This window comes from Rattus rattus, chromosome 16 (genome assembly GCF_011064425.1).
Source record: "Rattus rattus isolate New Zealand chromosome 16, Rrattus_CSIRO_v1, whole genome shotgun sequence".
Taxonomy (NCBI): Eukaryota; Metazoa; Chordata; class Mammalia; order Rodentia; family Muridae; genus Rattus; species Rattus rattus.
The window spans coordinates 11,221,457-11,233,761 of NC_046169.1; the positions used below are offsets into that span (position 1 = coordinate 11,221,457).

Consider the following 12,305-nt stretch of genomic DNA (forward strand, 5'->3'; position numbering starts at 1 on the left):
GCCCCAGCTAAACATGGTTGCCAGGTCGTGGGAGGTGCCAGAGTACAGACCAGATGGAAAGTTAATGGAAGAGGAAACTCCATTTGTGTAGCCTGTAGGGGAGTCGTCATCCACAATCGCATGCTTTTTGGGGTTAACTGCGCTTCTGTAAGTGACCCCTCACATGTGCCCTACAAGTAACCTGGAAGCTCACTGGTTCATTGAGCTGGACTTTTTTGCAGTGTTGCCTTGGGGTATAGATCTTGTTTATGTCTTCCTGGGTCTGGGTCTACACTAAATGCTCTACTGGTAATGCCAACCTATACTAAGTCCAACTACAGGGTGTCACTCACGTGATCAACGGAATTTATCTTTACTGCACCTTCATGCTTCTGCTTGTGTGTGCATGCACATGTGTTTTGTTCCATGCACAGTAATCTCACATGCAGGGCTGTGTGTCCATACTGTATTGGAACACAGAATGGTCTTTCATCTTGAAGATGGCATCCACCTCTAGCCCCTGTACCTAGCCCGGGACCAATCCCCTACTTACATTAGTTTTTCATTTCAGGAATGTTATGTAAGCAGTATTGGGAGTGGCTGTCCTCATTCTGTATAATTCCCTTGAGATGTGTCCAATAGGAGACACACTTGAGATCATATAGCAGTCCTACACATGCCCAGCACCTCTAGGGCCTTAGTGGAATGTCCCACCTCCATGAGCTCATATATTTGAATGCTTGGTCTCCATCTGATGGAACTGTTTGAGAAGGATTAAGAGGTGTGGCCTTGTTAGAGGAATGGGCTTTGAGGTTTCGAAAGCCTCCCTCACCTCCAATTGGTTCTCTCTGCCTTGTGTTTTTAGGTGAGGATGTATATAATCTTGAGATACTTTTCTAGTGCTATGGCTGCTTGCTACCACATTCCCTGCCATGAAAGACTCATCCTCTGAAATTGTAAGCCCGCCAATAAATTCTTTTTTTTTTTTTTTAAATAAGTTGTCTTGGTCATGGTGTCTTATCGTGGCAATAAAAATTTTACTAAGAGGCTCAGATGCTGTTTATATTCTCGGCTTCTGAGGAGTGCACAGGGATAGAGACAATGCCGTGCATGAGGGGATGTCACTCACCACAAGCAGAGGCCAGGTAGGTGTGGTGCACAGCACCCAGTCAGGCAGATATTCCACCTCCCTACTTACAGCACCTTTCTCACCCATGTGCAGAAGGGTGGTCTGGAGGCATCAGGAAACCTTGTGATGCTTCAGAGATCCCTGTTACAGCTTGTTCCTGCAAGCCTGCCAGGTAGGTGAGCTGACACGCTAGGTGTTAAAGTCGCCACAGTGACACTGCCTGCTTCATGGAGCTTCCTCCCTGCCACACATGAGCCACAGTCTCTCTTTGCGGGTCCTTCACACCAACCCGACTCAACAGGGACTCTTGAGGCTCTTGCTTGTCTTCGCATTGTCTACAGGATGAGGACAGTGGGACACTTACACTGTGGCCACTTTCAGCTGAGCCACAGAGATACTCTGAGGACAGTCATCTCAGGCATGTTCCTTTTTACCACTTGATCTTCCAAGGGCAGCTGGGTGAGTCTACGTTTTGGCAAATGGGAGGCTCTTCGAGAGGCGAGAGTACTCGGTTGGCACAGGCCTGCACTGGACTGTTAAATATCGACCACAGCTGCGGCCAATAAAACCAAGGATAGAAATGGGAACTTCCAACTTTAGAAATAAGATGAAGACATCAGAAGAGTCTTTTTGCCCTGGGTGAAATCAGAGCTTAGACAAAGCCAGCACAGGCTGAATGCCCTCCAGATGGCCCAGCTGCAGTGTCAGACCCAGAGCTAGGGCCCCTCCAAGTAGTCCCAAACTGGGGCCTTGATTGAAGGGGCTCGAAGCAGAGGTTCTGGCTTGCGGAGCCAGCCTCAGTGGGGGTGGTTAATGCACACCCAGGCCATGTTGTACAGCCCTTAGGCTTGGTGGTGGATCTGGACAGAGTTACATTTCCTACATTGGCTTCCCATCCCTCTAGAGGCGCAGCTCTGCTGCTGTGCTATGCCCTGGGCTGCAGTCACTGTCCACATTGGGAGCCTTGTCCACTGGAGTGGGCGGAATGGTTCCTGAGGATGTGTACACCAGATCCCCTGGAACCTGTGTGCTCTGTAACTGACAGGATGGGCTCTGCGAGGGGGATGAAGGTCATCAATCTTAAAACGGAGACAGTGGGAGAGCAGGGTTAGCTGGGTGGCAGGGTCTAATGGCATGAGACCAAACAGTAGAGGACTTTCTCACGAGAAAGCAGGAGAGGGGAGAGGCAGGGCAGAGATGTGAAGACGGAAGGACTGGAAGAAGGGAAGGGAGGAAAGTGGAGAGGAGAAGGGAGAAGGGGAGGAGGAAGGGAAGGGAAAGGAGGAAAGTGGAGAGGAGAAGGGAGAAGGGGAGGAGGAAGGGAAGGGAAAGGAGGAAAGTGGAGAGGAGAAGAGAGAAGGAGGAGGAAGGAAGGGAAAGGAGGAAAGGGAGAGAGAAGGAGAAGGGGAGGAGGGAAGGGAAGGAAAGGAGGAAAGTGGAGGAGGAGAAGGAGAAGGGGAGGAGGAAGGAAAGGAGGAAAGTGGAGAGGAGAAGGGAGAAGGGGAGGAGGAAGGGAAGGGAAAGGAGGAAAGTGGAGAGGAGAAGGGAGAAGGGGAGGAGGAAGGGAAGGAAAGGAGAGGGAAGGGAAAGGAGGAAAGTGGAGAGGAGAAGGGAGAAGGGAGGAGGAAGGGAAGGAAAGGAGGAAAGTGGAGAGGAGAAGGGAGAAGGAGGAGGAAGGGAAGGAAAGGAGGAAAGTGGAGAGGAGAAGGGAAGGGAAAGGAGGAAAGTGGAGAGGAGAAGGGAGAAGGGGAGGAGGAAGGGAAGAGAGGAAGGAGGGGAAAGACAGATGGTATAGAGGAGAGGTGGGGAAGGGAAGGATGGATGGAAGGGACAGGAGGAGGAATTGAGAGGAGCGGGAGGGAAGGAGAGAGAGGGACATAAACATCTACTAGGCTGCAGAACGGCTGCTCATCCGTGACACTGTACCAGCCACTATGAGTGGCTTCGTTTTAAAATTCGGATTTGGGAATTTTCAATTGATCTGTGTTCAGGGAGTCAGATGGAGTTCTCTGTGTTGGTTGTTGGGTCGGTCAGTCTTCACTGTCTGCTTGATTGGATTTACAAACACCATGGATGGAACCACACCTCTAGGAGTGTCTTCGAGGGTGTTTCCAGAAAGGTTTCACTGAGGAGAGAAGACTGCCCTCCCCTAGTGTGGGCTGTGGGCTCAGATTTAAAGCAAGCCGAGCCCCAGCGTTCATCACTCTCTGCTTCCTGACTGAGGACGCCACAGGACCAGCCACCGCACGCTCCTCCTGCCGTGCCTTCCCCACCAGGATGGGCCTTTCAAGTGTGAGCAAAAGAGATAGGCTGTCCTCCCTAAAGTTACGTTTTGTCTGTTATTGTCACAACAATGAGAAAAGACACCAACACAGCCACTCTCGGCTCCTAGGACCAGGGTGGGTGTGAAGGAGCTCGGTGCACACTGGCGGGGGTGGGCACAGAGCAGCTGTGGCTCCTGCAGGACACGCTGAATCTGTCAGTCAGGAGGAAGGGATGTACGACAGTCCCCCACCGTGATCCAGATGCTATAATTGGTAAGAGCCACTGGCCTAGTTTCATTTTTGTTGCTGTGATAGAACACCCTGATAGAAAGCAACTTAGGGGAGACAGTGTTTATTTTAGCCCACACTTCTAGGTTATGGTCCACCATGACAAAGAACTGATGGCCGGAGACTTAAAGCAGCCAGTTGTGTCATAGCTACGGTCAAACCCAGAGACAACAACCGCATGCACGCTTGGTACTTAGCTTGCTTTGTCCACAGTCCAGGGTCCAGAGTCAAGGAATGGTGCTGCCACTTTAGGATGGGTCTTCCTGCATCCATTAACTTAATTAAGACAATCCCTGACAGGAATGCCTGCAGGCCAACCAGAACTAGACGGCCCCTCGCCGAGACTCTTCCCAGGTGACACTAGTGTGTCACATTGACAGTGAAAGCTAGCCATCACAGTCACCGTCCTTCGTTTTATCCTGACCAGAGCACCGATGCCTCCAAGGATGGCGAGAGAATCATGGCTCTGAGTATGAAAAGAGCGTGATGCATGCGCACTCACTAATATGTCATACATACTCACCGATGTGACACACACACTCACTAATGTGACACACACACTCACTAGCCAGCACAGTGCAACGATGCTATGACAGAGTCATGCTAATGGCATGAAGCCATTCTTCCAGCATCTCTATGGTGAGCTTGCTTCGTCGACTCTTCCTTGTGTGGGCCAGTAGCCTTATCTACCACCTCTCCGTGCCTGGGATCAGAACCAAGGCCAAAAATACCAAAGACACTCGTTACAGGGCAGTCACCAGGTACCCGTGCAGCCAGAAGTGAACCCTAAAGCCTATGCTTGTATCTCCCTGCCACATACCTTGCTGTCGCGTGCCGACTGCTACAGGGCACAGCTGAGACTCTTGCCCAGTGACTTCTGGGAGCTTCTCAAGGGACACCTAGTGTCATTGACAGGTAAGCTTGTCAGTTAAAGGGTGGATGTCCAAGGTCAGTCACAGACAGCTGCTCACAGCCTGAGGGGACCCATCCAGGGTTTGCCTCTAACAAAGCTGGCCCCATTCACTGGATGCAGAAGTAGAGGCTGTGCTTGGGAGAGCGAGGCCCATTGCAAGGCCCATAGCACGCTCTATCCAGCACAGAACTGCACCCGCAGTCGCAAAGCTCAGTCTGTCAGCAGACGTGGGGTGGAGCTTTTCCTCGGGGCGGCACTCCCCCCCACCAGGGTAGGCAAAGATGCCTAGAAGACGCCACCAAGAAGGAGAAGGTGGTGGCAGAGCAGGAGGTCAAACACCATAGGGAGGCAGGGGCCGTGTTACACAGTAGCCTCTGAGTGTCAGCGCAATTGCTTAGAGTCTGGTCAGCAGGGAGATGTCATAGCAGAGGGCAGGGGGCGAGGAGGCCAGTCCTCAGGACAGCAGGACAAGTGAGCAGTGATGAGGTCAGGGGACGGGCCTCAGGGCTCTGCAGGATGGGTGCCAGGCACCTTCTCATGACCAGAGCTTGGAGTCCTGTTTAGACTACAGGAATTGAGCAATTCAGCTGGAAGCTGACAGGCAGGGCAAACAGCGGCCGCCGTCTGTCTCGTCTCATCACTGTGAAATATCTGTAATTGGAAGGCGATTCCTTTCGCTTCCATTCATCTGCATGCTCATATCAATAGCTCTCTGCCCGGCTCTGCTGGTGACAGCCTGGGAGATTGGTCACGCTTCCCCAGGATCCCTCCCTGATGTGGTGGTCAGGCTTGGTGACAATCCCTGAGTCCTTTGAATCAACAGAAATGCTTTCTTTGGGGTTTTCTCCAGTGTGACCCAACCACAAAATTCCACCTGTCACAACCACTTCTAAACAAAAGGGGACTGAAGTCAACCTTATTGAGACAGAAAGCACTGGGGACAAGGGGTGGCTCAGCAGTGAAGAACTCAACGCAGAAGCATGGGGACCTGGGCATGCACCCTCAGCACACATGATGGTGTGCCCCTGAAGCTCTAGCACTGAGGAATGAGGAGGGTAGAGAGCTGGACGGCCAGTCAGCCTAGATGAAGGGCAAGCTACAGGTTCAGGGAGAGACCCCGGCTCAAAAAATATGGGAGATGGTTCAGCGGTTAAGAGTAATTACTGGGCTGGAGAGATGGCTCAGCGGTTAGAAGCACTGACTGTTCTTCCAGAGGTCCTGAGTTCAATTCCCAGCAACCACATGGTGGCTCACAACCACCTGTAATGGGACCTGATGCCCTCTTCTTGTGTGTCTGAAGACAGCTACAATGTACTCATATATAATAAATAAATAAAATCTTTTAAAAAAAAAAGAGTAATAACTGTTTATGCAGATGACCCAAGTTCAGGTCCAAGTACCTCCATCAGGAGGCTCATACCTGCCTTTGACTTCAGCTCCAGGGGAGCCAACACTCTCTCTGGGTCTATGCAGGCAGCTGTAAACACATACACACACACACACACACACACACACACACAAACACACACACACACACACTTTTTAAATCTCAAAAATAAGGTTAAGAGTGATTGAGAGGAGGCACTCAATGCCAACATATATACGAACCTGCGCACACACACACACACACACACACACCTATACACAAAAGAATGGGAGCATGTTCCCAAACCTTTAAAAGCCAGAACATGAAGGATGGTGAGTGCTAAACGCAAAAAACGATTCTGATATGAATTCGAGATCCAAGTTAGGATGATAGATTTAAATACTTGAGGAAGGAGTGGTGTTAGAGGTAAACATTTCCAGTTTATAGGGAGATAAATTTCCTCCCTTGTTTAAATTACCTTAACGTGTTTTTTAACACAATATAGTCCTGTCTCCCAGAGATTTACACATCACAAATTTTAATTTTGGTTCAATCTGTAATGGGCTGTGCTCAGACAGCCATAGATCAAAACCGTGAAGTCTCCACTGAGAATGGGATAGACTTTTCACATCTATATCTAACACTGTCATCCAGAGGAAAGCTCAGGCCCTCAGGTGGGATCGGCAGTGATTGGCGACTCTGTCCTGTGGCTCTGATTCTCTGATCGCCCTCATGACCTGTTCCGGAGGTTGCCCATGGGCTGTACGTAGCGGAGTCACAGGGAGAGCACAGAGCCCTCTCCTGATGGCTGACAGACAGGAGACTGACTGCTCAGGGCAACTGCTTGTATGCAATGCTCCTCGGTGCTGGCTAATTTCATGGTAATCTATCTGCATTTTCTTTTCTTATTTTGCAAAATGGCCAACCACAAAAAAAAAAAATGTATTATTGAAGGAGAGATTCTCCGGAGAGACCCTTTTTTTCCCCCCTCTCCATTTCAATGCCTCTCATTTTCAATAAGAGATGGAGTAAAGCTGTCTTTGAGGCACTCTCTGTCAGCAGTGGCTTCTACTGAGGACTCACAGGTCAGCAGGACAGCAGCTGCAGCCATTTTAAGAACAAGCTCGTGACCATGCAGGCAGCTGGGAAAATCAAGTGCGGGTACTCGCCTCCCAATAGGATGCGCCCAGATCATAATCCTGTGCTAAGCTTACAACTGCCTCAGCCACAGCCCAAGCCATGCTTCCACGACTGTGATCTTCCAGTATTAGCGTTGACTTGGTGCACTTAACTTTATCTGCCCTCCCCACCTCCAGGTCACACTTGGCCTGTTTTTTTTTTTTTTTTTTAATGATTACTGTTCTTACATTTCAGTTCAACCAAAGGTAACAGCCAGCAGTCTCCATTCCCTTCTGAGTCGAACATTACATAGGCCGACTTCTGAGTACAGGTCGTGAAGGCCAGGGAGAGTTAGGGAGAAGTCTGGGGCCAAAGAAAGGCCGGAAGAGGCAGGCGATGGTTGCGATGAGGACAGTCCCCAACCTGCACTCTCAAGCTTTAAGGTGGCAGGTGATCATGGTCTGAGGGAGAGCTGCCTCCCCCCAACTGTGTGCTCCCATTTCCAATGTCTGCTCCCCAGGTGGCGGTGCTGTTTTGGGACACTTCAGAACTTTTGGAGTCTGGTTATAGGGGACAGACCTTCAAAGGTTATAATCTAGCAGAGATCTGGGCCAAGATCTTAGGGGCTGCAAGGTCTCACTGCACAGACGAAGCCAGACCATCCGCCATGCCTTCCCCACCACAGAGGACTGCAGTTGTAAACTAAAGTAAGTTCATCCTGTCTTGAGGCGCTTCTAGCAGGCGCTCTCTGTCATGGGGATGAGAAAAGTAAGAAGTACAACTGTGTTTGGAAGGTACTAGAGACGTTCCTACTTTGGTCCTACAACACAAATCTTGGGGTTAACGTAGGATTAACTTGGAAGATAAGCTCTACCACACCACCATTTGCCTCACTAAAAATAAGGTCAGTGTGGCTCAAGGAGATGGTAGGGCTGCTGTAAAAGGTGTGTTCAGCCGAGCCTGGACACCTGAGTTTGATCCCCATGTATCCATGGTGGAAGGAGAGAACTGACTCTCACAAGTCGCCCTCTGACCTGCCACATCCTGTGGCAATGGGACCATCTCCTCTCCAAATGTACATATGCAATCAATCAACCGATCAATTGATGTCATTAAAACTAAAGGTCAGTGGGGACTGAGGAGACAACTCAGTAGTGCACTCACCCAGAAGCTTGAGGACCTGCTGCAGCCACATAAAAAGTCAGGGGCAGCAGTAGATCGTCTATAACCCCAGGGCTGTGGGGGGAGGCAGGTGGGTCCCGAGAGCTGGCTGTGTAGCCAGTCAGTCTAGCCAAAATGACAAGCTATCGGTCCTAGAGAGACCCTATTTCAAAAAAGTTAGCCGGAGGATAGCAGAGGAGAGTCACCCGATGTCAGCCTCTGGCCTCCACATCTGTCTACAGAGGTGGCACACATGCACAGACACCTCAAGTCAGGGGGATGCACGGCAGCTCTCCCGGAGCTGTGAGAATGGAGAGCTACCCCAGGGTACAGCCAGCCCCACTGCTTCTCTGAGCATTACCTATGATGGAAAGGAAGGCTTTGGCCCTGGCTGGCTCAAATGCGCTCCCCCGGAGTGTCGCCTCGCACACGTACATCCCGGTGTCTGCTGATGTCGGGTTGATGATGGTAAGGCGCCTCCCGTAGCTGTGCAGTCCACTTGTGAGTCGAACTCCGTTTCTCTTCCAGTGCACACTCAGCTCCTCCACGGGCCTGCAGGAGAGCGGAAGGGCACCGGTGACAGCGAGTGGTCACGTGGACGGCAGTAATAATAATTTTGGGCATTCAGTGAGAGAGCTGGACAAAGTGAATTCTACCAGGAGCCATGGCAGGTTGAACAATGGACATTTAAAAATCAATCCACTCCCTCACGGCTCCCCTCAACGAGACATTCTGCTCAAGGGCTATTGAGCAAGGATAGCTAATTGCAGCGGCAATGGACCATACTTGCTAATGATTCTATTTGCCCGGGAAAAGAATGCTTAAAATAAATACTGCTAGAGGACCCACAGATACACAGGAGGTGTGGCCACCTAAACTTCAGCCTAGAGTGACCAGGAAGAAGGCAGGGTGTGCCTGGACTAGAAGGGCAGGAGGAACTAGCTTTCCTTGACTGCTCAGGGCTTTGGCTTGTCTCTCCCCTATAGCTTGAGTCGTTGTTGCTGAGGCGATCTCTCCATCACCAGGAGCTGAATGGAAAAGCTCCATGCACCTCGGAGACAGACGGCAGGAGGAAGTCTCCAGCATGAGGTCCCTGCGTTCCCTGACACGTGACATGTGGCAATCTGAAGTGTGGAGCTCATACACTGCTCTCCGCCTCACTGTCTCTCCACAGGAGGATATTCAGGTTCTTTCTCTTTTATCTGTGTGTGTGAGTGGACACGTGTGCATGCCTGTACCTGAGAGGCTAGCAGTAGGTCAATGTGGACACCTTTTTCACCCCTTGCTACCTTAGTTTTTGAGACGGGGTCTCTCACTAACCTGCCGCTTGATGTAGAGGCCAGACTAGCTGGACCACAGACCCCCAGGGCTCCTCCCCTGTCGGTCCCTCCAATGTTAGGATTACGGGAGTAAGACACCACATCCGGCTTTACATGGATTCTGGGGAGCGGAACTTGGGTGCTCGTGCTTGTGCATCAAGTATTTTACTGACCGAGCCATCGCCTGGGCCTCTCGTCCAGGTTCTGAGTCCTTTATTTGAGATGCCCGGCCTTCATACGTTCTTTGCATTTTGGGTTTTCCCTCTCTGAGGTATTTGTGTATTCGAAGTGAGATTGCACAGGGACGGGCCCCAGGTCTGAACATGAAATCCAATCTCTAGTCTGCACACTTAGCCCGAAGGGAATCCCACACTAGATTCAGTCTTAGTGCATCTGTGCTTTGACCCATCAGACACACGAGGTCGGGTTGGAATTTCCCACTGCAGCTTCACACCAAGGCTCCGAGGCCCAGGTTTTGAAGTATTTCAGGACCTGGGTTTTCAGATACCGGATGCCCCACCTGAGTTCCCACGCCCAGAGCACACCCTGTACCTGGCGTTGGCTATGCACTCCAAGGTAGTCTCGCTGGACCCTGCTACCACACTTCTGTTGCCTGGGGCAACCACGATGACGGGGGCCATGGCCTCGTGGGTGCCAGTATCTCCTGTGGCAGAGAAAACAAAACATTCATGGAACTGTGCTCCGAATGGAAGACGGGGTGGTGGGGGAAGGACAGAAAAAGGCCATGTGACACTACAGCAAGGAGGAACTCAGAACCTTATGTCTTACTAGGACCCCTCAAGGGAGCCCAGAGTGTGACATTTTTACACCGCCCCTGGCGTGCGATGGAGTCTAGGCACAGCAGGCTTGTCTGCTGGCCACCTGTCACCGCCGGGCACTTGTGCAGCCGCAAGCCTTTAGGGGCTTGGCGTTTTCCAAAATGCTTCCCTTTATTCTTTTTTTCCATTGATCTAAGCATTTGTTTATTGAAATCACCTGGCATACCCACTGTGGCAGTTCATCTTAATTGTTAACCTAATGAGATTTATAATTACCATGGAAACAAACCACGAGGCCTGTCGGTGAGAGGGTTTACTAGAATTGGCTGAGTGAAGTGGGAGGACCCGCCCTGAATGTAGATGGCACCAGGCATGGCTGGGACTCAGGGCTGAACACAAACGAGGGGGTGAGCGGAGCACCAGCAGTCAGCCTGCGTCCTGCCTGTGCAGGCTCCTCCCACCATGCTTCCCCAACCAGGACAGACTTTCACCCTCAAACTGTGAGCTGGAGTCAACCCTTGCTCCCATAAGTCGCCTTTGTCAGATATTGTGTCACAGACAGAAAAATAACTAACACATCCACTATTTTCTAATCAGGTCAACTGGACATATATGTTGTGGGTCAGGAGCTCCGTTAGGCACAGGCTCACAGAATCAGCCCCGTCGACTCCCTGGGTGAATGCATTCAGTTATCCCAGGGTTCCGTTCTCTCTGCAGTCACCCCTGCCGCTTTGCTTTTCTACCACATGAATACCCAGAGCCCATCTCTTGAGTATCAAACTATAAATAATTTGAGTTCACACTTATAGAAACAAGAAGGAGAAAGATCTATGCAATTTTTTCTGCTTTTCCCTTAAAATACAGCTAGCGCCAAAATTAAACTACCTACAGCAACTCTACTAACTCTAGGGGAAATCAAAACCAAGTGTTTATAGGGTAGGGGCTTCAACACAGGGTGTGTATGTACGAAACCAGGAATAAAAACAAATTTAAATGACTAAGAGCAAGATGCCCTCTTTGGTCCCTCGCAACAAACAGTCAGCATGTGGACAGTAGACTGACAGCCATGGGGAGTGCTGTGTCTGGTGTTGCTTGCTCTCAGAGGAACTGGTTTTATATTAGAGGTGCATTTAAATGACAAAGCAGTGGGGAGAGATGGATGGGGGAGTTGGCTATGTCAGTGAAGTGTTTGTTGGGAAGCTCAGGATCCGAGTTTGGTCCCCAGACCCATGTAGGGAAGCCATGTGTGGTGGTGAATGCATCTGATCCCAAGGAGGAACTCTTGGGATTAGAACCTGGGGTTTTTCGGTAAGAGGGTCAGCCTGGTCTACCAGGCTCAAGGACAATGAGAGATGCTGTCTCTCTTTAAAAGGGGGGGGGGGAAGTGAATGGTGCCTGAAAAAAATGATACTCTAAAGTTGTCTTCTGGATTCTACACACATGCACACACATACACACTTTCACACATATGTGCTAGTATGCGCGCCTGCACACACACACACACACACACACACACACACACACACACACACACACGGTACTGAAAGAGGATCTCATGTTCAAGGCTAGCCTAGGCTACAAAGTAAGACCTTACCTCCAAAACAAAAACTAAATTAATCTATCAGTAATAAGGGAGGGATTGGGTTGTTAGCTCAGAAAATAAAGTGATTGATACTCAAGTATGAAGACCTAAGTGTGTGTCCCCAGCATCCATGTGAAAAGCTGGATGAACCCCTAGAATCCCAGCATCGGGGAGGTAGAGGCAGGAGGATATTTGGGGTGTGCTAGCCAGCTTGCTTGTCTGGCTAAATTGGTGAGCTCTGGCTCGATGAGAGACCTTATCTCAAATATCAGGTAGAAGATGATTCAGAAAAACATTTGACATTAATTTCCAAATGCACAGACACACATAGGCACATCCCCACCCCTGCTCATGTGCACAGACATATTAGCACTTGACACACATATGTATAAAAAGATCAGCAAAT

General features: G+C 50.3%; 1 protein-coding gene and 1 pseudogene across 1 annotated transcript in view; one reads left to right on the top strand and one right to left on the bottom strand.

The window, feature by feature from the left end:
* The window catches only part of Sdk1 (sidekick cell adhesion molecule 1), a 429,935-nt gene that overhangs the window by 273,668 nt on the left and 143,962 nt on the right, over positions 1-12,305 (bottom strand). The window contains 2 exon segments of the mRNA XM_032887198.1: positions 8,581-8,771; positions 10,091-10,202. Coding sequence (XP_032743089.1) covers positions 8,581-8,771; positions 10,091-10,202 — 303 coding nt within the window.
* LOC116885826 overlaps positions 11,473-12,305 on the top strand; it is a 5,451-nt pseudogene continuing 4,618 nt past the window's right edge.